This window comes from Symphalangus syndactylus, chromosome 10, assembly GCF_028878055.3.
Source record: "Symphalangus syndactylus isolate Jambi chromosome 10, NHGRI_mSymSyn1-v2.1_pri, whole genome shotgun sequence".
In the NCBI taxonomy this organism is placed as follows: Eukaryota; Metazoa; Chordata; class Mammalia; order Primates; family Hylobatidae; genus Symphalangus; species Symphalangus syndactylus.
Genome location: NC_072432.2, coordinates 115,545,682 through 115,570,462, shown reverse-complemented (window position 1 = coordinate 115,570,462; position 24,781 = coordinate 115,545,682). Strand labels below are relative to the sequence as shown.

Here is a 24,781-nt window from a genome sequence, read left to right as displayed (position 1 = left end):
AAGCACGAGCAAATAATCCATCATTCAGAAGAACCTTGAAAAAATATCACACCACCAACTGGTCTGACGTCTTGACCACCTCGCCATTTAGGAAGGAATACTGGGGCTCCTTCTTGGAAAATGCCTGCTGACAGATCTACCGGGAAAAACAGCTATTGGGGTCACCATGCACTGAGAAAAGAAAAGTTAGGGATTTACAATGTCATCCTCAAAAAGTTCTGTGACAAAAGCACATCTTTATTGCCCCAAATCAAGATCTATGATAGGCCTGCTCCTCATTACATGCATTTCATGTTAAGAGTATTTGGAGACATCTAGGTCAAGGGAGTGAAGGAATGTGGGCAAGAACTTACTGGAAGGCAGTGTGCTTGGCCCTACTTTAGAGCTGCTCAGAGGGACAGTCCGCCTCCATGTCCTCACTTCTTGATCTTAAGCCACCTAGACTTGTCATGAGGGCATAGAAGAGGAGATGATGCATAACCCTGTCTCAGACAAAGGTGTTATTTAGCAGGTCTTGCCAAGGTGGCAGAGGCATGAGGCCAAGGCCTCCCGGGAGGGAATATACTCTCCAGTATCATCTTTACCTTTGTGACTGCATAGATGAAGGCAGCTAACACTGACCCCATTCACTCTCGCTGGCTAGATATAGGCAGATCAGGTCCCAAGCCCTAATGTAATATAGGCTCCCTCTTTCACACTCTGTCAATGGTACAAAGCCCTATTGTTAATACAGTTCTCTGCTCACACTCAAGATAAGAGTAAACAACACTGTCCTTCGACTACACAACTTTCTTCCTCTACACACATCTGCTCTTTCTGACAGCTTTCCTCCAGGCGTCTCATCACAGCAATACCGAAAGGGACTGTGGCAAGCCAGTTTTGGGACCCGTCCTCCAGGTAACCCGACCCTCCTCAATCCACTGCTGGGCCTTCCTAGGCTGTCCTTTACTCACCTTCTAGCAGATCTCAGAAAAGATGTGGACCCGGTGCCAGACAAGGTGGAAGCCATGGTTATAACCACAAACAATTTAGGAAATTGGAGCCCATACCCACAGATGGGCCCTGGGTTCACCCTCCCTCTGCCATCTTTTCTGCCTGGGCAAGGAAAGCTGGGTAATGCTTTAGGAGAAACTTGGGTTCCACTGTTACTATAACAACTAGAATAAATATTGGGGATTCTAGAATGGTACCTCAACAAATCTTTATGGTTTAGGAAATAATTTTCAATGCAGAGATCAGAGAGAAAAACCCGATAATTAATAAAAAGAAAAATTATGAATCAACCAATCTAGGGCAAGCTCTTCCTAAACCAATTTAACTGATTGGTCACCCAGATTGGTCAGGATGAAAATTCTTTTTTTTGAGACGGAGTCTTGCTCTGTCTTCCAGGATGGAGTGCAATGGCACAATCTCAGCTCACTGCAACCTCCAACTCCCTGGTTCAAGCGATTCTCCTGCCTCAGCCTCCCCAGTAGCTGGGATTACACGCATGCGCCACCACACCCAGCTAATTTTTGTATTTTTAGTAGAGATGGGGTTTCACCATGTTGGCCAGGATGGTCTCGATCTCCTGACGTCGTGATCTGCCAGCTTCAGCCTCCCAAAGTGCTGGGATTATAGGCGTGAGCCACCGTGCCCAGCTTGGATGAACATTCTTAAGAGGTTAAACTTTATATATATGGTACAGTCGAAAATTTTGGAGATCAGCTACCATATTTACATAAAATAGGGCAGGGTAGAGGGAACAGATTTCAGCCTTACTCATTCTGAGGCTGGAGAGACTCGAGTAATGATCATGAACAGCAAAGCCCAGCTGTGTCTCATGCAGGCATGGCTTATAATATTTTCCTATAGAGATCAGCTGTGCCTCAAACCGTGTGTTTTTAAAGCACTCAGAGAGAAGAAGATCTAAGGGACAATGCCAAAAAGGCTAAAAAGGCCCCGAAGTTATCCAATTTTTAAAAATCTTACCCTTGCTCCTTAATGACATTCAATAATAGTCTATTGACAAAACAAATAAGGGTTTCTCTCTTCCTATTTTGAACAATGTCAGTCAGGAAATCATCCCTAAGTTATCAGGATGGCAAAGAAAGCTAATCTTAAGAAGGCAAATCTTTGCTATTGAGAGAAACTTGCTTCATTGAATTGTACATGGAAGAACCAAAAAAGGCAATGAAAGACGTGAAAAATACTGATGTTCCTGGAGAGGCTGAGTCTTTTACTCCTAGGCAAGGAGCAGTATCAAGCTCATCAGAGTGTGATAAGCAATTCCTACCTTGCCAATCAATATCCAGTCAAAAAACACCAGCAAATCAGCAATGTCTCTACTTGTAACCAAAGTGTCACCTTGAGAGTTTAAGGAAAACGGAGGCTATTTTTGTTTTATCATTCTATTAAAGACACACACACACACAGAACACATACACACACACACACCTTTGGCTTGTTGTTTTGCTTTTGCTCTAAACATTCAGAACACAGAAATAAAAAAGGGATATATGTTTTGAACTTACATTAGATGAGTTTTCAAATTTTTAAAAGAAATAATCATCTGATCGATTTAAATGTCCTGTGATATGTATGTCACCAAAAGTGAGAAACCTGGTCCATGTGAAGCATCATTTTCAAAATGGCATTTCAGAAAAGTTTACAAAGGAGTCCTGACATGCCTGGGGAATTGTTTTGTTTTTGTTTTCCTAAATGGGAGAAGTTGCAGAAAAAGAAGGTCTCAGTGGGCCTTCCACAAGGAAGGTCCTGTGAAGGAGAACACAATAAAACTGTTTCCAGTATCTTTAGCACACACAGGGGGAAGCATTCAATAAAACAGAAGAGACTTTGAAAACACCAAAACTGCAGAACTTTGACAGCAATTAAAACGTCTGTTTAATCATGGCCCTAGACAGGAAAAGTAGTCTTTGAGCAAACCCAGGGCAGGGATCCAGCCACCTTGGAAGCTGCTGTTTACATTAAAACAGCTACAGAACGGAAGGGATAATTTTATCTTTAGAATTCAATCGAATTTTCAAACCTAACCTCTTCTAAGAGTTAGTGCTGCTCTAAAACTTACTCAGGTTTTCTTGAACCAGGACCACTTACCGCTCTACTCTAGCTGATTCCTTGACAGCTCAGAGGGAACCAGTGAAATACTGTATATAATTTTGTGATGCTTCTGTCAAGGAAGCTTGCTTTATCATTCTGCTTTTTGAGACAATAGTGAAGCCATTCCTAAATAATCATCCCTAACAAAATATTATTTTTTGCTTATAAGGATTTACAGTAACTATTTCTACTACTGCCTGCTTATGGAGGCCCCGTAAGAGTGGTTTCTACCTGTGGATTGTATATGTGTAACAGCCTTAATGAAAAGGAGAAAGGGATAAGGTACTAGCAGCTCTGCAGTCTGTCACGTGGAATGACTTTCATCAGTGAAATTTCCAAAGACAGGATCTTTTCTAATCCTGGGATTGGAAGAGAAAGGAGCAAAAGGATATCTAGGTGCTTAATACCCGATTTAAGTTCAATGACAATCAGGAAAAGACAGTTACTAGAGACTTTTTTCCTCTTTCTTTCACAGGTTTTACTCACAACTCATTCAGAGATCCTTTATCTCCTTCCTATCTTTTTATTAACAGAGCAATCTATGCAGGCAGATTCCAGTCCCTAAGAGTGCCTTGATTTCTGCCATAAACAAATCAGGAACTGTTAGAAAAAAAGGTATAGGAAAACAGAGATAGATGGGCTGAGTCTTCATTCTTCTAAAGAGAAGTATGGTTTTTTGGGAAAAAGAAAAAAAAAAACAAAACACCACCAAAATTATGTTGTTCTTTGTTTTTCTGGTTTCCTGGAAACTCCCAATACGAAATATTACTGTCTGAAATACTTGCTTTAGTGCTAGACTGCCGCATCACAAATGACACTAAGGAATGCCATAAATGTGCATGTTCCATGCTCTGATGTAATGTTCCCAGGCATGTACATTCACTGCAGAGCTGACCAATGACTATTATGACACGGCTCCTGCGATGAGGCTGGTCAAAATGGGAGCCCCAAAATTTCCTTCACTAGTTGGTTGTGACTTGAAAATCAAACTAAGGGAAGATAATTCACATACTACATCTGAACACTTGTTTTTTGCATTCCAAAATATGCTAATGGAGGCTGAAATACCATTCAACCTAAAGAGTAACTGATACAGAAGACAGGAAATCCTCAATTATCCAATGTTCTTTAGCAAGACCTTCAATTCGCAAGGGGACCATTGAACTCTTGTCAGTTTCTACTACCCCAGCTGGTTTCAGTAATACTGACAGAGAACAACAGGAGGATGATGGGAAGGCAGATGCGAGAGCTGATGCCAACAGCCTAGAAGGGCATATATACATCTTGCTGTAGAAGGTGCTGCTGAGGGCATTTATCAAATATTTAGAAAGTGACTTCCTTTACAGAAGTCACCTGGGGTTCAAAAATGAAAGTAAAATAATCTGGCTATTGTGAAAGCTTTCTGAAAATCTTTCTCCTCCAAAGTCCTAAGGAAATTTAAACCAATCATGCCCATGGTCAGATGAACAGATTTTAAGTAACTCTAAGAACATCCCTTATTATTTTTTATTTTATTTACTAGAACATATTTAAAGGAACTGAGAGTCCAGAGAAAGTAGGTTATTATGGAAAACATTTCCCTTCGCCCTTAAAATCACTGGATTTGGGTTATTCACTTTGAAGTTCTACCATGATCCAGTTTCCCATCAGAAGAGAAGCACTTTTAGCCACTGAAATCTAAGAGGACTTTCTTCAATGACACCCAGCAGAAAGGAAAAAATGAAAAGGAAAAAAATCTTCTTGCATTTGAAAAGTTATTAGTCTTACATGAAAGACATTACCTTCCAAAAAACAATAATGAAGACTGACTAGTTCAAGTCAGAAACCCAGGTTTGCGGTTTCCAAGGCCCTTTTATTAGGGGAAGTTCCCCTTTATAGCACAAGACTTCACAAATGTGTTGCCAACAATCAGATTCATTTCTTAAAATTATGGAGAAAAAAGGGAAAAACAAAACAGATGCACTTTTTATATATATTGAACATAAATTAAAAGAATTTATAAAACTGTCACCTTTTTACAGAGTAAATGCAGATTGAATTATAAATGCACCTCCAGGTTGAAGTTGTTTGAGTTGCTTTTCATTTTCCAATAATAAATAAATAAAATTTGTTCTTGAGTTTTAGATCCACCTGAGCCATGGCACGACTCTAAGTCATTACTGGGCTTTCTTCCCTTGGTTGCTCCTGTGTGCAGCATGTGAGTGTGCTGAGGTTACGGATTTCATTGGCCCATCAGCGTGTATGCTATCCTTTCGGGGTGGCATTCGCTCATTAATTCGGTCCAGACCTCGCGCTTCTTCAAAACTCCGGATCTTGTGCTGAAGCGAGAACCCTCTGATGGCTACAGAAAAACAGGAAGCAGGTGGAGAAAGCTCAATTAGGCAGCAAAGCAACAGGCTTAAAAAAAGTTTCTTAGCACACAGCAATCTCCTAGAGAAACACACAGAAAGGTGGCTATGGTGCACACGTCTAGTGAAAGTCATGGGCAATGTTTGACTGAATCAGTCTTGTCTGCAGCTACTGCTTCCTTAAAGCCCAAAGGGCAGCTGAAATTGTGAAAGTAATTTTCATAAAAGCTCTATATGATAATCATGGTAGACATATATCTAACAAAAAGCTAACAAGTACTTACTGGGCCCCAATACCTTTAAGAAAGAGTGTCTTATGCACCAGAAACATACTCAATGCTAGAACAATGGCAACACTAGAATAATTGAACAAGTTAAACCCAGGGTAGTTGCTTTTAGCACAAAGACCACATAGACCACAAAAAAAAGTAACAAAAGAGCTAATCTTTTCGTTTAGGACAGTTTTTTATCTTGCACAACCAGGACCTGTACATAAGTTAAAAACTTAAAAATAGCTTCTAGATATTTTCCTTCTGATTCAACTTTTGTAACACCAAGGAAAGGCATTCCCATTTTGAACCATCTTACCTAATAAAATAATTACAAGTATAATACAAGTTTATCAATTCCAATGGTTTTCATAGAAACAAAGTTAATTTAACTTGCCTACCTTAGGGCAACCACAGAAATGAATTGAACTAAATTCCAGTCTACTTCTGCCTCTGCTCTTGAAATCTTTTAGAATCGCTGAAAAGGCTGACCTATTTGGCTCTCTTTAGAACCAAATGGATGTCTCTTGTACATGGAAGGGATACAGAAGTAAACCACTTGACCTCTCATGACCAGTTGCTTAAGCTTCTGCCATTGCATTAAGGCTGATAGAGCCCAGAAAAAAAACTGTAGCTGTGGTGAAGGTTATTTAAAATTAATGCAAAGATAGGACACAAAGGAAACACCTGCTTCATTAACATGCCTAGAAACAACTATTCCTTTTCTCACTGTTATAGTTCTGGTGATGCAATAATAAAATATTTGAAATGTTGATAAAGCTTCGAAAAACCAGTACACAGACACATGGATCACATCTATCAGAGTAATATGGCCATACCTTCCCGGGCCTCTACCGCTTCTACTGTGGCTGTAAGAGGGCAGGAGCAGTAGCATGCAAAAATGAAGACAGAAAAAGAGTGAGTAAACCAACAGCACTGATGGCAGCACAGCCATCCCAGGGGCCCGTTTTTTAGCCTATCCCCATCCATAATGAAAGTCAACTAGTTAGAGAAGCAAGAAGATTATTGCGAGAGACTCAATTGGGGTGGGAGGAATATGGGGTGGGGAGAGTTTCCAATATTTTTAACATTTCGGGTGCCACGGAACATTGCTCTTTTCATTTTAAGTAGCCAACTGCTACTTTATATCTTGATATCCACGTATCAAAACAACATGTAGAATCAAATAGTTTGACATCACAATAATCCTTAGTTTGTAAAATATCTCAGGTGATATTAAATGAGCTACTGCTGGGTCCTATTCAAAAAGCTTATTTACAACTACATCTTATTGCTCTCAAGTGACTTATTTGGAGTCCAACTGTCCTATTAATTACTTCATTAAAAAAAAAAAGAGTGGCCTTTGAACAGTAGACTGGCATTTGGAAGGGGAGAAAAATAGGTTCCACGTGAAGGGTTATTTCTTGTCCAGGAGTGGAGTACAAAGCTAACAAAAGCATAGAACTACTGAATTCCTAATGCAAATGTGTGTACCCATCTGGGCTTAAAAATATAGCAGAGGCTGATGTTTCCAATCCATATGGCTTCCATACAGTGTTCAAGAGAGTAGACCAATAACTAAGAAAGCCCTCTTCTTTCTTAGCAATGGAAATGGAAGCGACTTAAAAATTAGTACCAATAGGTAAACTTCCTTGCATCTCCTTTCTCAGACAGTAAAAACGCTAATATATGAAAAGGTACAGGGTACCACAAGAAAGATCCTATTAGGAGAACCCTGTCAGTTACTCCAGTACCAATTTGCCAAAAGAAGGCAGTGAAGAATGAGCAGTAATAGTTTGCTGCTATTCCCAAGGCTTTATATATCAATATGAGAAGAGAAACTGAAAGAACTACAACATTAACTACCTAATGCAATGTGAAAAATGGATAATTGGAATCTACTTATGAAGTGCTTTCATTTGTCAACCATAGGCAGGCATGTATTAAATCACTGTCACACCCTCTCTAATCTCCTTAAGTAGAACAAATAACCTTGACAAGAAAGCTACAGTGCCTTCTAACAGCACATCACTGATGTAACTGTTAGGAAGTGGGAGAACAAAGCATTGCTGAAACTGTATACTGAGTGTTGGTCTAATTAGAGCTTAAAAGCTACATGGTAAAATGTGTATGATATTACCTTGTTTGGGGGCCCTCCCTGAATTGCTATTCGCATTGGGTATAAAGATAGCAGCCTGCAGTAAGGGCCATTATAAGAAACAGTCATATCAAACTACCTGAACTTTTGTTTTCCTTTTTAACATCTTAACTGAAATAGAATTCATATACCACAAAATTCACTTGTTTAAAGTATACAAGTCAATGGTTTTAATATAGTAGAGTTGTGCAACCATCACCACAATCTGTGCTTAGAATATTTTCATCGCCCCAATGAGAAACCCCTCACTTATTAGCAGTCACTTCCCATTTCCTTCCCTCACCTCCTCCCCTTAATCCTAGCTGAACACGAATCTACTTTCTCTATAGATTGGTCTGTTCTGGACATTTCAAATGAGTGGCGTCATATAATATGTGGTCTGTAGTGACTGACTTCTTTCACTTAGCATAATGTTTTCAAGGTTCAGTCATGTTGACATGTATACCTGCATTTCATTCCTTTTTATGGCTGAATAGTATTCCATTGTGTTTACCACATTTTGTTTATCCAGTTTATGGACAATTGCTTTTTTCCACTTTTTGGCTATTATGTTGAATGCCATTTATGAACATTTGTGTACAAGGTTTTGCGAGGACATATTTTCATTTCTTTGTGGGGTATGTAGCTATGACTGGAATTGCTGAGTAATAAGTCAACTCTATGTTTAATCATTTGAAGAACTCTCAGAATGTTTTCCAAAGCAGCTGTACCATTTCACATTCCCACCAGCAGTGTTAAGAAGGTCCCAATTTCTCCACATTCTCATCAACACTTCTTATTAACTGCTGTCTTTTCACAGCCATCCTACTGACTGTGAAGTGGTATCCCATTGTGGTTTTGATTAGCATTTTCTGAATGTCTAATGATGTCAAACATCATTTCATGTGCCATTTGTATGTCTTCATGGGAAAAATATCAATTCAATTCTTTACACATTTTTAACTGGGTTGTCTTATTATTCAGTTGTAAGAGTATATTTTTTAGATACCAATCTCTTAGGAGATATATGATTTGAAAACATTTTCAACCATTCTGTGGGTTGTCTTGTCATTTTCTTGATAGTACCATTTGCAGTACAAGAGTTTTTAATTTTGATGTAGTCCAATTTATAACTGATCTGTTTTAATCTGATGGTCTTTGTGAATCTTGTCCTGTCCTTGGCTTTCCCCACTATTTTGGCTACTGGGATGCTTAGAGTCAAATTTGTGGCTATTGGCTTTATTTTTGTTTACCTTTGTGCTTCAATTTCCAAGCATATTTATTTTACTCCACTGTGTTTCATGTATACTGTAACTCATGCCAATCCCTCTTAGATCAAGGTGAGACATACATGAATGTATGTTACATGGCCATATGGGATACTGTTGGTTGAAAGCTCTCCAAGTTAAGTTATATGAACAATAAAAGGTCTTTTTTAGTTAATGCTCCAGTTTGCCGATGAGCTGGTGGAACTGAGACTCCAATGCAAAAATAACAAAATAAACTCACTTCCCGTGAATCAGTATGAAACTCTAAAAAGTTGGCTCCAACTTTACCTTTGTTCTCACACATTACTGAAGATTTCTATCAATTTTGGAAGTATCAATAAATGGTCCTATCTTGATTGAAACACTCATATTCAACTCATACATTAGGGTTGAGCTCAAAAGGTGACCAAGAATTAGAAACAAATTTCCAAATAACATAGCTATATAATTCTGTTGCTCAGCCCTGATTTGCAGATTTGCTTTCTCAAGGTTTAGACAAAGTTGGTTTTAATTAAAACAATTTTGTGGATCAAGAAATTTTCATAATGTTCACATAAGGATGCTATAGGACATTCCTTTTTTTCTCTTAACTCATGTTACTGCCTATTACTCTATCTTTGTTGTCAGAGTTGCTCTCGGAATATCTCAGATGACTAATTACCAAGCAAAGCAATGGTGGGAACATACTCTGCTCACAAAAAACTGCACATTTATTTGAGAAAAATATTCAATCGGAAATAGTTTACTGATACTTTCTGTGAAACTAAAGGAACTAGGAAAATAAACTATACTTCCAAAGAGAAAATGTTCAGACTTCCTTCTAAATAGCTGAACTCTAATATCTCAGTATTCTATTTGAAAGAGAAGGAGGAATTCAATCTTATAAAAAGCAAAAAAGTAATCCTAGCCTGTAATCCTAGCACTTTGGGAGGCTGAGGCGGGCGGACTGCCTGACCTCAGGAGTTCGAGACCAGCCTGGGCAACATGGTGAAACCCCGTCTCTAATAAAATACAAAAAATTGGCCAGGCGCAGTGGCTCACGCCTGTAATCCCAGCACTTTCGGAGGCCGAGGCGGGCGGATCACGAGGTCAGGAGATCGAGACCATCCTGGCTAACACTGTGAAACCCTGTCTCTACTAAAAAAAATACAAAAAATTAGCCGGGCATGGTGGTGGGCGCCTGTAGTCCCAGCTACTCGGGAGGCTGAGGCAGGAGAATGGTGTGAACCTGGGAGGTAGGGATTGCAGTGAGCCGAGATTGGCCACTGCACTCCAGCCTGGGTGACAGAGCAAGACTCTGTCTCAAAATAAATAAATAAATAAATAAATAAATAAATAAATAAATAAATAAATAAAAAATACAAAAAATTATCCGGGCATGGCGGTGTGCGCCTGTAGTTCCAACTACTTGGGAGGCTGAGGCAAGAGAATTGCTTGAACCTGGGAGGCGGAGGTTGCAGTGAGGTGAGATTGTGCCACTGCACTCCAGCCTGGGCAACAGACCAAGACCCTGTCTCCAAGAAAAGAAAAAAAATGGGTTTGTCCCTGTTAGTCAATAGCAATGAAATTTCTACAAAAGAAAAAGGTCTCCTATAAATGGCAGGATGGTCAGGCACAGTGGCACATGCCTGTAGTCCCAGCCACTCGAGTAGCTGAGGTAGGGGGATTGCTTGAGCCCTGCCGTGAGCTATGACAGTACCTGTAAACAGCCATTACATTCTAGCCTGGGCAACTCTGTCTCTTGGGAAAAAAAAAAGAAAAAAGGCCAGATGAAGGATGAGGTGGGAAAAAAACTAAGTAGAAACAATTCAAAAAACAAGGGGAGCAAAAAAAGCAGTGAAACTTTAGTTTAAGATATTAATGCTTCAATACCAATTTTCATACCTAGTGTTAGTCACCCAGTAATACGATCTCCTGTCTCTTCCCCTTGTATGTTTATTCTCACAAACATCAATCTTTTCATTCCAGGATTCCAGAAAGCCCTTTCCTAAGAAGTCAGCTCCCGGGTAAATTTCAGAATTGGTACTCTGATTGAAGAGGTGATTTTGGCACTGGAATAGAATATGGCTGCAGGGAAAGAGGCAAACTCCCTCTCTGAATGAGAAACTGCAACCCCCTCAAACTGTTTTTCTTTAAGGTACAAAATATACACAAGGCACAGCAGGTGCACAAATCTGAAGTGTACAGCCCAATACATTCTTACATATGTATACACGTCTAACTACCACCATGATAATGATACAGAACATTCCTACTACTCTAGATGTTCCCTGTGCCCTTCTGGAACAATATTTTCCCACCAGAGGAAGTGACATTCTGACTTTATTATCACTGGTTAGTCCAACGATGCTTAAATGTTATATAAATCAGACAGTCTGTGCTCTTTTTTGTCTGGCTTTTGAAGTTTACCATAACGTCTATGAGATTCAACCATGTTGTAGCATGTGTCCATAATGTGTTATTTTTTATTGCTGAGTATTATTCCATTGTATAAATAGAATACAGTTTATTTATTTATATTTCGGAATACAATTTATTTATGTAGTCTACTATTGATGGACATTTGGGTTGTTTCCAGCTTTGAGCTATTATGAATAAAGCTACAGTGAACATTCCCATGCATAACCTTTGGTGAACACATCTAGTTTCTCTTGGATATATACCAGGTGTGGAAATGCTGGGTTACAGGGTAGACATATGTTTACCTTTACTGCCCAATAGTTTTCTAAAGTGCTTGAATCAATTTACAAGCCCTTCAGCAACATACCTAGTTCTAGTTCTCCACAAACACACCAATACTTGGTATTGTCAGACTTTTTTTTTTTTTTGGAAACAGGGTCTCGCCCTGTTGCCCAGACTGGAGTGCAGTGGCACAATCATAGCTTACTACAGCCTTGAACTCCTGGCCTCAAGTGATCCTCCCACCTCAGCCTCCCAAAGTGCTGGGATAACAAGTGTGAGTCACCACGCCCAGGCCCAAACTTTTAATTTTTAGCCATTCTAGTGGGTATGTAATGGTACCTCATTGTGGTTTTTTTTTTGTTTTGTTTTTTGTTTTTTGAAACAGAGTCTCGGTCTGTGACCCAGGATGGAGTGCAGTGGCGTGATCTTGGCTCGCTGCAACCTCCACCTCCCGGGTTCCTGTGATTCTAGTGCCTCAGCCACCTGAGTAGCTAGGATTACAGGAGTATGCCACCACGCTCAGCTAATTTTTGTATTTTTAGTAGAGGTGGGGTTTTGCTGTATTGGCCAGGCTGTTCTTGAACTCCTGGCCTCAAGAGATCTGCCTGCCTCAGCCTCCCAAAGTGCTGGGATTACAGGCGTGAGCCACTGCTCCCGGCCCTCACTGTGGTTTTAATATCTATTTCCTAGATGAAAAACTATAATAATATTAAGATCTTTTCATATCTTTATTGGTCACTTTGGTTTTTTTTTGAGATGGAGTCTCACTCTGTCGCCCAGGCTGGAGTGCAGTGGTGCGATCTCAGTTCACTGCAAGCTCCGCCTCCCGGGTTCAAGCAAGTCTCCTGCCTCAGCCATCCGAGTAGCTGGGATCAAAGGTGCCCACCACCACACCTGGCTAATTTTTCTATTTTTAGTAGAGATGGGGTTTCACCATGTTGGCCAGGCTGGTCTTGAACTCCTGACCTCAGGTGATTCGCCCGCCTCAGCCTCCCAAAGTGCTGGGATTACAGGCGTGAGCCACTGTGCCAGGCCTATTGGCCACTTTGATATCCTCTTTTGTGAAGTGCCTGTTTAAATCTTTTGACTATTTTTGAAATTTGTTTTTTTCTTATTGATTTATAGTTCTTTATATATTCTGGATACAAGGGCTTTGTGAGACGTGTATTGCAAAAATTTTCTTCCATTTTGTGTCTTGACTTTTTCCTCTCTTAATCATGTATTTTTAAGAAGTTCTTTATTTTAATGAAATTCAACTGGCTTTTTGTTTTAAGGTTAGTACTTTTTGTGTCCTACTTAAGGACTCTGCCTATCCCAGTGTCTACTCTCCATACTTTCTTCTTGTTTTACTGTTTTGCTTTTTATATTGAAGTTATAATAAGCCATTCTGATTTAGGTTTTCTGTATGGAGGGAAGTAGGGGTGAAGACTCATTTCCCCGCTTGTGGTATAACCAACTGCTCTCGTGGCATTTTCTGAGGAAAGCCCCCATTTGTAAGTGTGTGCTGACTGTTAGGTAATGGGAGCACACCTTCCATGGAGGAGCACTCTCATACTCACCTGTCTCGATAGTCTGCTTGCCTCCTGAGAGGACGCCCAGAGGGAGCGTGCCTGTGGGAGTCAGGCCCTTGAGAGTCAGCACACTCTCACTTTCTTGCCTGCAAAGGAAGACCAAAGCCCTGGGTTAATGCCAGGGAACCCTCTGTTCAGCAACTTAAAGATATTGAAAGAAGTGAAGAAAGAGAGCAGAGATGGAAGATAGGTTCTCCTACCTCCTACGCCTTCCCTGACTCAAAGAAAGGGATGTTTTCTACAAATATTTTCATTTTAAACAATCAGCCAGTTCTTGTTTTTCAATTAGAAGCGCTTAACAGCCAGGCACTGTTCTAACATTTCCCATATTTTATCCCATTTAATACACCTAACAACCTGTGCGCTAGGGCCTATTATTATTTCTACTTTACAGGCAAGGAAACTAAGGCACAGAGATGAAACCCAAGATCACACAGGTAAGAAGAGGTAGACCCAGAATCTGAACACAGGCAATCGGTTTGGAAAGTCCACACTAAACCACTACATTCACTACATCTAAGCTACTAACAAATCAATGTTTGCTGGAACATTTTTAGTCCCTTTAACATGTTCACTGAATCTGCACTCAACCTAAAGACCTGCAGTTTCAATACTAAATTCCAATTCTAAAAAAACTGTTCTGAATTCGACATTTAATTTACTCTCAAAATGCCTTTAATCCACACTGTAATGACAGATATCCTTACCGAAGAATTGAAAAGACCCGTGCCATCTTCCCAATGGCTCTGATCTTATTCCTGATGATCTCCTTACGAACTGTAGTGCTTCCTTAGAAAATACAAAGAATAAGTAAGTTAAAGGGATGTGTTAATAGGCTGCCTTTAAAAAATTCAGGATGAAGTGTCTTAAGTTAAAGAAACAATTGTTTTTAAAAAAACAGAAATGAAGGCTTAAGTTTGTTTAAACAAACAAAAAAATCAGGAAGTTCTAAGGAGCAAGAGAAAAAATGACCCAGAAGATAAAAAGATGAAGTAAAAAATGAGAGGCCACAAAAAAGACAGACTGGGTGAATCTATGAGAGGTAGGAACTTATTTGTGGTTGTGAAACGTAGAACACAGCAAAGAATAAAACACACACATACATAAACAAACCTCACAAAGAAAGCTGCTACAGCAAAGATGTCTTTTGATAATGCTGTGGGCCACCTTAGGGTGCAGGGTTTGGCCTGCCAAATGGCAAGTGATCATTCCAGTAGCTGTCTTCTGTATGTAAACACAATACCCAGCTAGCTCTCCCGAACTTAGGGCTGCTTTCATTCTATAATCTTCACTTACATTAGCGAGTTATTGCCTCACAATACTACCTACAACTGTGCACTATTTTAAAAAGCAACAACAGAAAAAGTTAACGCAAGACTTTATGGGTTTTTCTTATCTAAGATTCTGAAAATAGCCCACACATGAGAAGCCAAGGTCCAGCATGCACCAGGTGACTACAGTCAAAAGTCAGAAAAAGAAACATGGCCTCTCCTTCCTCACATCCAACCCTCAACACCCTGCCGGATCATGCAACAGGTCCAGAGAAAACATATACATTAAAACCGAAGGGGAGGATGGAGAGCCTTTCTGAAATTATTTAACTACCAATTTTAAAAGTCTAACCAATAGACTATGGTGGGACAGAGAGTAAGCATTAAGCTCTTAGCACGGTTTAGTCGGATACCTTTCTGATAGCTTGGAATGTAGTGATCTTCAGGGAGAAGAAACACCAAGAAACAAGGAGATGAAGACAGAAATATGAGAAGAGAAATTTATGTTTACATGGAAAAGAGAAAAAAAAATCAAAGTGAAATGCAATAGGAGAAACAGGCTATTACCCTTACCAGCTCATAAGAGATATCCTTGGAATCATGATACAACATTAAATTACACATTTATTTTGTCAGTAGTTTCTTCCATTTCTTAAAAGTTTATGGTTTTACATTAATTCACATCTATGAGCATCCAACATTTTCTACCCCCACAGATCATGAAAATAACATTAAACAAAGATATTATTTGCAGAATAAATGATGCCAAAAACAAGGAACAAAAACGGAGGACAGAACAGTTTACAAATCTCTTCATAGGAATAGTATGTTTTTTTGTTTAATGGATTCTATAGCTTCTCTTTCAGGGGATATAATCGTTCTTCCTTTTTTTTTTTTTTTTTTTTGAGATGGATTCTCGCTCTGTCACCAGCTGGAGTGCAGTAGTCTGATCTTGGCTCACTGCAACCTCCGCCTCTCAGGTTCAAGCAATTCTCCTGCCTCAGCCTCCCGAGTAGCTGGGACTACAGGTGCGTGCCACCACGCCCCAGCTAATTTTTGTATTTTTAGTAGAGATGGGGTTTCACCATGTTGGCCAGGATGGTCTCGATCTCCTGACCTCATGATCTGCCCGCCTTGGGCTCCCAAAGTGCTAAGATTACAGGCGTGAGCCACTGTGCCCGGTCCATTCTTCCTTTTTAAGCATTTATTTATTTTTATGTGTGTGGTGGGAAATAATAGGAAATATATGTGTTTTTGTTTGTTTGTTTGTCTGAGACAGGGTCTCCCTCTGTTGGCCAGGCTAGAGTGTAGTGGCAAGATCTCTGCTCACTGCAACCTCCGCCTCCCAGGTTCAAGTAATCCTCCCACCTCAGGCCCCCAAGTAGCTGGGACCAGAGGCACTCGCCACCACATTTGGTTGATTTCTGCATTTTTAGTAGAGATGGGGTTTCGCCATGTTGCCCAGGGGGATATTCGGTTTTTCTTTTGTTTTTCACTTGGCTGCACTATTTTCTCAAGAAGAACTGGTTCCTTCTAGTGATCTCCTATACCATAAATAAAAACACTCACAAGCTATCTTTCATATGCTGTTGATCTTCAGTGCGGAACTTGAAGCATGAGAGTGTATGGTAATTTCCTCTAGATTCCCAAAGGGAGTTGTGTTTTCTCCACAATGGAGATGGTTTATCCTCACAGTTAAGGGGACCACATTAGCACAGAGCCTGGATAGGATGAGGCTGGTTTGTGCTTGGGTGACCACCACTTTTCCAGAATCTCTTGCATTGTCAGACAAGTCAGGACCTACTTGTATAATCAAACCTCCCACAGCACACTAGGAAAAAAAATACTTGGCTACATATATAATAAAATGTTACTGTATAAAAAGATCCCTCACACACCAATAACAAAAACCAAAATGGGGCTGGGCGTGGTGGCTCATGCTTGTAATCCCAGCACTTTGGGAGACCGAGGCAGGCAGACCACTTTGAGCTCAGGAGTTCGAGACTAGCCTGGGCAACATGGCGAAACCCCATCTATACTAAAAATGCAAAAATTAGCTGGTCACGGTGGCACACGCCTATAATCCCAGCTACTAGCAAGGCTAAGGCAGGAGAATCGCTTGAACCCGGGAGGTGAAGGTTGCAGTGAGCAGAGATAGCGCCACTGCACTCCAGCCTGGGTGACAGAACAACACTCTGTCTCAAAAAAAAAGGATAGGAGATATGAATTGACAAGTCACAAAAGTGAGATAAACATGGCCAACAAACACAAGAAAAAATTGTCCATTAGTCTCATAAAAATATAAACTAAAAATTTAATTAAAAACTTAATAACACCAGACTATAACAAGTATCATAAACAGTATTGGAGACAGCACTGTGACTATGCATCCTGCAAAATGTAAACTGGTACAGCCTTTCTAGAGGCTGTATCAGAAATTTCTATCTGTATCAGAATTGAAATTTTAAGTACCAATTGACACAGATTTTCAATTTCTAGAAATTCATCCTATGGAAATAATCAAGAAGTGTTATTCTTGATTTTCTAATATTGCTTTACTTCCTTTCATCTGACATATTTATTTACTGTTTTTCCTCCCTACACTAGCAAATAAGTTTATTGAGAGCAAGGACCTAAACAATACAGTACTTGGTATATATCAAGCATGTAATAAACATTGGTTAAAAGAATGTGCACATTTTTATCTAAACAAATGTTCAAAACTATATGGGTTTTGTCAGCAAAAACTTGGGAAAAACTCCAATTTCCAACACCACCAGGATTAGTTAAAACACTGATCAACATGGACAACTACAGATCCATTAGAAACTAGTCGGCCGGGTGCGGTGGCTCACGCCTGTAATCCCAGCAGTTTGGGAGGCCAAGGTGGGCGGATCACAAGGTCGGGAGATCGAGACCATCCTGGCTAACATGGTGAAACCCCGTCTCTACTAAAAAATACAAAAAATTAGCCGGGCGTCGTGGCAGGCGCCTGCAGTCCCAGCTACTCGGGAGGCTGAGGCAGGAGAATGGCGTGAGCCTGGGAGGCGGAGCTTGCAGTGAGCCGAGATCGTGCCATTGCACTCCAACCTGGGCAACAGAGCGAGACTCCGTCTCAAAAAAAAAAAAAAGAAACTAGTCTACAAAGAAACTCCACAAAAATAGTGTACTAGATCTTATTACATGACCTCATTCTCATTAAAAAGAAAAAAAAACAGAGGAAAGCTATGTGCAAAGATAAAAGACAATTAACACAGTATACATTAAGATGTTAACTGTGGATATCTATAAGATGATGGAATTATGGGTGACTTTTTTTCCTTATTTATGGTTTCTCATATTTTTCAAATTTTATTTTTCTACAATGAACCAACTTTATTTTTAATAAGACAAAGAAAATCATTCAAAATAAACTAAAACCAAAACCAAACCTCTTCCTAGTTTTAGTTCAAAGGAGGAAAAGTTTACCTTCTGCTTCGTCATCAGAAATCAGTTCGTCATCGGAGCATATGTTGAGCACATTTACCAGCATCTCTGTGACTAAGATAAAATAATCCAAAATTTACGCAATTAATGAGGTACTTTCTCTAAAATAATGTGGATATCTAAATAAACACATGTTAAGTAAGCATAAACAAAAATTATTTATCATTATGTTAGTAAGAATAGCTATAAAAAGTAGCATAAATGTAAACTTTCAGGTTTAAAAAGAATTTGGGTAGATTACTTGCTCCAGTAAAAGTCTGGAGTCTTTGAAGATCTATTGCATAATTACTTGATTTTACTGGATTGCTGTTCAGAGCTTCTTCCCACACTGATACACACGTGAGAAAATTTTTTTCCCATTTTACAAAGTTAAGCCAACAGGCCTATGTCCAACAGGCTTAGCTAATTTGAGTAGTTGTACAAATAAAATTGTAAGGACAATAAATTCTGTTTAAATCTCTTCAGTACTGAAGAAATCTGAGGGAATGACAAGTAACTGTTACTTTAACATCTTGATCATAGTAGGTCAGCTACTTTAAATTGATATTTACAATAAGAAAACCATAATATATTAAAATTTAAGAACCAATTACATGCCATTTACAAATCTATGTAGAGGCTGGGCACTGTGGCTCACACCTGTAATCCCAGCACTTTGGGAGGCTGAGGAGGGCGGATCACTTGAGGTCAGGAGTTTGAGACCAGCCTGGCCAATATGGTGAAACCCTGTCTCTACTAAAATACAAAAATTAGCCAGGTGCAGTGGCACGTGCCTATAATCCCAGCTCCTTAGAAGGCTGAGGCAGGAGAATTGCTTGAATCCGGGAGGTGGAGGTTGTAGTTAGCCGAGATCATGCCACTGCACTCCAGGCTGGGTGACAGAGCGAGACTCCATCTCAGAAAAAAAAAAAAAAATCTATTTAGAGAACAAACAAAGTTAGAAAACATTTCTGAACCATGGAGGGGCTCATGCAAATATAAGGTGTGCTCAGTCACCAAACAACTGATGAGACATGTGCTTTAATTCTCTTACCTTTTTCCCCAACAAAAGGCAAAGACCATGTGAAAACATCCATAAAGTTTGGAAGCCAGTAGGGGTGTGGAGAACAGTTAAACTGCCTGATATTCATGACATTGTTTTCGTATTTCAACACAGCAGCTAAAAAGGAAAAAAGCAAGAAAATCTGGCACAGAGGAACATGGCATGGCAAGTGGTATGCTTTGTACAGCTGTGTACCTGCTACGCAGAATTCGAGAACTTTCCATTTGTAAAGTCAGGACTTGACTAGGTAAAGGGCAGACGGAAAATTTTAAAGCCTTTTATTTAGTTCATTCTCTTAAGAGTTATTCCAAGGAACAAAGTTACCTGAACAGCTCATATAATAAAACTACAAAAGAAACTGAAACTTTGGAGTCACTGCACAGTAACTATCTCTATAAACCTCAAGATCCACATGAGGAAAATTTCCCCATAATTTCCTTTTATAGGCCAAATGGTTATAATTACAACTCTCCTTTGAAGGCAAATATCACTCATTAAATGGACACAGCCTGTTTCGCTAGTCATTAGCCAGAGTCAAAGATTGTATACACTCTCTGGGAGTTTATATATTGCAGTTATCAACTCATACTGGAAGATACAAATGGCAAACTTGGAGCAATTTACAATTAAATGTTCAAAATTAGATTAATAATCTCTGTATTCAATATAGTGGATTTTAAAATTGCCGATTTCTCCAATACACAGCAGTATATTGCCAGCATGCTATAAATGTTTAATATTAACCGTTCAGATACTCGCACACATACTTTGATGCCAAACTGATTTTCTTTATATTTTGAAAGTCTTAAAATCCAATTCGTTAGCCTTTATCACCAGCAATGTTGTTTGCACTATTCTCTTAATTATTCTGTGGTCATACAATAAAACAGGGTGTAACAGTTCTCTAGAAATGATAGATATAGGTCACGTCCTCATTCCTGTTTCTTTGCTATAGGATAATCTAGTGTTCTTAAAATTTAAGTTATTGAATGTCTAAAATGTACACCATACATTATTAAGAAAATAAATTATAGTTTCTAGCTCTTAAAAAGCCTAACACTGGCTATGATGTACATGTTCCATTATTTTCACATGTACGTATTTTATTTAGTTTAGGTAAATATGTCATATACCATTATTCAACAACTCCCTTAATTTCTACCCAGGAAAAAGAAGTGGGAGGTGAGTCTCAATAGTGAATGACTGGAAACAAGAGCTTATAAAACTGCTTTTGGGTGTGTTCCCAGTGGACAGAAGAAAACAAGAATAAGAATCTTTAAAAATCATGATTAAAGGTCTTTCATGTAACCAGTGGAACTAAGAAATACCTGTAGATACCAATAAGTCTAAAGAATATGAAAGAGCACTCCTAGCACTTTGGGAGGCCGAGGCGGGCGGATTGCCTGAGCTCAGGAGATCGAGACCAGCCTGGGCAACATGGTAAAACCCCGTCTCTACTAAAATACAAAAAATTAGCCAGGCGTGGCGATGTGTACCTGTAGTCCCAGCTACTCAGGAGGCTGAGGCGGGAGAATTGCTTGAACCCGGGAGGCAGAGGTTGTAGTGAGCCAAGACCGCACCACTGCACTCCAGCCTGGGCAACACAGTGAGACTCTGTCTCTGAAAAAAGAAAAAATATATGAAAGAGGCCAGGTGTGGTGGCACACACTTGTAATACCAGCACTTTGGGAGGCCAAGGCAGGAGGATTGCTTAAGCTCAGGAGTTTGAGACCAGCCTGGGCAACATAACGAGACCCTATCTCTATAAAAAAATATTTAAAAATTAGCCAGGTGTGGTGGCATGCACCTGTGGTCCCAGCTAGTTGGGAGGCTGAGGTGGGAGGATCACTTGAGCCCAGAAGTCGAGGCTGCAGTGAATCAAGTTGGTGCCACTGCGCTCCAACCTAAGTGACAGAGACCAAGAGAAAGAGAGAGAGAGAGAAAGAAAGAGAGAGAGAGAGGGAGGAAGGGAGGGAAAGAAAAGAAAGAGAGAGAGAGAAAGAGAGAAAGAAAGAAAGAAAGAAAGAAAGAAAGAAAGAAAGAAAGAAAGAGAGAGAGAGAGAGGGAAGGAAGGAAGGAAGGAAGGAAGGAAGGAAGGAAGGAAGGAAGGAAGGAAGGAAGGAAGGAAGGAGAAAGAAAGAAAGAAAGAAGGAAAGAAAGAGAAGGACAGAGAAAGAAAAAGAAAAGAAAAAAGAAAAAAGAAAAGAGAAAGAGAAAAGCAACAGTAGAAGGAAGAAGAAAAAGAATAATAGAGTTCCCTTTTTCAGAAAAGAAGGCACTTGTATGGGGAGTAATTGAGTACCCCCAGGGACTGTTTCAAATGCCACATTTTCTGCCTTTTTCCTTCTAAAATGCTTAAGAAACAACCAATGAAAATAAGACTGTTTTGAGATAAAAGTTACTAATTATGTCAAAGCTGACAGAAAACTCAGGTAGAATGAACTGTGGCTTTTACTTTTTTTTTTATTTTTTAGAGACAGGGTCTTGCTCTGTTGCCCAGCTGGAATGCAGTGGTGTGATCACAGCTCACTGCAGCCTTGAACTACTGGACTCAAAGGATCCTACTACCTCAGCCTCCTGAGTAGCTAGGACTATAGGCATGCTCCACCTTGCCTGGCTAACTTTTAAATTTTTCTTTGTAAAGATGGGGTCACATTTTGTTGCCCAGGCTGGTCTTGAATTCTAGGCCTCAAGTGATCCTGCCCTTGGCATCCCAAAGTGCTGAGATTACAGGCATGAGCCACTGTGCCTGGCCAGGACTGTGACGTTAAAAGTTTGCTAAAGAAATAATCAAGAACAAAACCAGGTTAGATTGACACAAAAAACAAGCTAGCAGTGAGTGAGCTGTATAGTGCCTGCTGACTTAGGTGGCATGTTTCAGCTTGGCACACTGATAAATCCATTGAGCAATCAATAGATACTCTTTTTGATGAAGTTAAAAAAGAAAGTGAGAAAGGAACACCTTCATTACAAATAGGAGATCTAGGGCCACAAGAGTCCCTGAAGACGTTTAACAACACCAACAGACCACACCATTGATAAGAGAATAAATATGAATAAAACCTAAGTTGCTAATATACTGGAAATATCAGGAAAAAGGAAATAACAAATGAACTTAGGGAGAAGCAGAGCACTGTAGGACTGATAAGGCTCAGAGAAGAATGTTAAGTTAAATGAAAACATAAGACAAGGACAGAACTTAAGTCAAAGACATGCTTTTTAAAATAGACAAGTCACTGGAGGACAAACTAAAATGACTGACCCAAATCGGATTTAAATGAGATGTGCCATTCCATAGTTTACTTTTAAATAGAGTAAATATGAATTATATTTGGCCATCTTTGAAACTTATCTCCCCAACTGCATATACAAGGTATAACTATAAAGTAATGAGACTTAAGAAACCACCAGCTACAAACACACCAGACCTTTGCATCAGATGAGTGTGGTCCTTTGATATTATCACATCAGGTACAATAACAGTAAAATCTGTATTATTATAGTAATTTATATTTTGAACAACACTTTAATATCCATTTTCCTTATTCCAACTTATCTTCAACAACCCTATATAACAGATATTTTAAAGATGAGGCTCAGAGAAGTACCTTGTTAAATGTGACACACTTAAAAGTGAAGCAGGACTAGACTGACTCCTTGCTTTGTGTTCTTTTCAGCACAACTTGTTGCCTTACCATATAATTAATCCAGAGATGCTGCCATTACTCAAAACGTTTTTGGAACTCCTCTTTTGGAAGTGCCTCCAGAGCCATTGTATCAGCAACACGAGAAAAACCAGTCTCATTACCTTATAATCATACCTTGTTTCTGACCCCAAATGGTATCATCTAGCTTGATCACTCACCTTATTTATCAGTCTTGACTCCGAATGACTTTTGGCTGTCCAAAAATCAAATCCACCCTCAAAGGACGAAGATTTCCCATCATTGAGGATAATCAAAAGAATGTGTCGCAGACTCTGAAGGCAATGCCAAAAGAGGAGTTCCAAAAATGTTTTTGAACAAGGACAGCATTGTTGGAACAGGTGTGTAGCCTCCCAAGGTAACTACTTTGAACGGACAATACTCATTTGGATATGTTTGTTCTGGCATGTTTATTTTCAAAGTCCTATTAATTTATAGTCATACTTTATAAACAACAAAATAGTTACAGAAATAAGAAGTTTTTAGTAGGACCTCTGCCTTGATAGAAAACATAAACTATTAATCATAAAAGTTTTAAATTTAAAAAAAGACTTTAACAGGATAAAGTCTTAGAAGTAAAATTTCTGGAACAAAAGGCATGTATATACCCATTCTCCTTTTTTCATATGGGAAACTGAAGATTAGAAAGATAATGTGACTCACCCAAAGTCACAGTATTCGTTTCTGGCAGGGCTTAAACTAAAAATGAAGTTTTTTTTTTTTTGACTTTGTACACTAGGTCACTCTACCTAGACCATATCTCAAGAAAAACAAAAATAGTTTAATAATTCACAAAGATTAAAATACCAATGGTGACTTTGAGATACTGTTATAAACACATTAAATTCACCAAAACCAATAATTTATGCTAACTATTCCGACATGAGCCTGAAGCAATTTATTCTTCTTATACTTTGATTCTGTAGTATCAATCTGACCTATTATGATCATTATTTATACTCACAAAGAAGCCAGTAATACTTAGGAGATAAAGACCAAGCAGCAGCATAAATTCTGAATTTCTTGGCCTTTGTTTCAACTAAGACCCCTTTTTTTCTTATTTAAAATTTATATTTTAAAATGACACAAACACACATACATACATACAATTAAACCAGAGCTCACGTTTACTCATAAATTCAAACTCAAATATTGCTGGGCTCCTTTACCTTTATTGTTATAGACATCTAGGTAATTGGGGGCAGAGAAAATTGTAATAAGTGATGGAAAGCCTGTTGCTTGACTCTTCCTGTACATTCGATACCTGAAAAAGAGATGAAAGTCCATCTGTCTTCATATTAAATGCAAAGGCTCTGCAGTGATATTTGGTACAATTTTAATGTAACTTACCCAGCATCTTGGGCTTCATGGGCTCTGATAATTGATAGTAAATTATTGTTCTGCAAAAATTCACAAACTGCAGGGTAACTGGAAAAGAAAATTAGAAAACATAAATCCAGAATTAAAACAATTTTTTTAACAGGAAGATGGGGAAAAGTCAACATGATATTAGCTGATTTTGTTTCAAAATTACAAGTATTACACACTACTGAAATTTTATGAATAGCTTAGTACTCATCATTCTGTTTCTCTATTTCACTAATATACCTCACTACAGATCAAACATGAAAACAATAGATAATCCTACAATAGAAAGAGCTCCTCCATCCCATCTTTTAATTTTTTTGTCTTGATCCATAATACAACACCAAAACTTTTATCAGTGTCTTGATATTACAAAGTACAACAGTAGTGTGTGTGTGTGTGTGTGTGTGTGTGTATAGTAGGTGCTAAAAATTCAACACATACTTTTCTTCAATTGTCAAATTGTTAGAGAAATAAAAGAATATCCTTACAGCTTCACAGGTAATATCAACACCAAGATAATATTATGCAGGAATATA

At 39.0% G+C, this 24,781-nt stretch overlaps 2 protein-coding genes across 5 annotated transcripts in view; both read right to left on the bottom strand.

Moving 5' to 3' along the window:
* SORBS3 (sorbin and SH3 domain containing 3) overlaps positions 1 to 3,774 on the bottom strand; it is a 33,210-nt gene extending 29,436 nt beyond the window's left edge. The window contains exon 1 of the mRNA XM_063611434.1: positions 954 to 3,774. The gene's annotated coding sequence lies outside the window, so the exon portion shown is untranslated. The remainder of the gene's footprint in view (positions 1 to 953) is intronic.
* Positions 3,775 to 4,930: 1,156 nt separating this feature from the next.
* The window catches only part of PPP3CC (protein phosphatase 3 catalytic subunit gamma), a 108,480-nt gene continuing 88,629 nt past the window's right edge, over positions 4,931 to 24,781 (bottom strand). The window contains exons 7-15 of one of the 4 annotated variants that reach the window (XM_055295640.2): positions 24,228 to 24,305; positions 24,047 to 24,141; positions 19,165 to 19,290; positions 18,114 to 18,185; positions 15,059 to 15,085; positions 14,082 to 14,163; positions 13,363 to 13,460; positions 6,556 to 6,585; positions 4,931 to 5,440 (exon numbers count right to left, since the gene is read on the bottom strand). In XM_055295640.2, coding sequence (XP_055151615.1) covers positions 5,256 to 5,440; positions 6,556 to 6,585; positions 13,363 to 13,460; positions 14,082 to 14,163; positions 15,059 to 15,085; positions 18,114 to 18,185; positions 19,165 to 19,290; positions 24,047 to 24,141; positions 24,228 to 24,305 — 793 coding nt within the window. In that variant the 3' untranslated portion in view covers positions 4,931 to 5,255. The remainder of the gene's footprint in view (positions 5,441 to 6,555; positions 6,586 to 13,362; positions 13,461 to 14,081; positions 14,164 to 15,058; positions 15,086 to 18,113; positions 18,186 to 19,164; positions 19,291 to 24,046; positions 24,142 to 24,227; positions 24,306 to 24,781) is intronic. The other 3 variants (XM_055295639.2, XM_055295641.2, XM_063611443.1) reach the window with 3 other exon arrangements.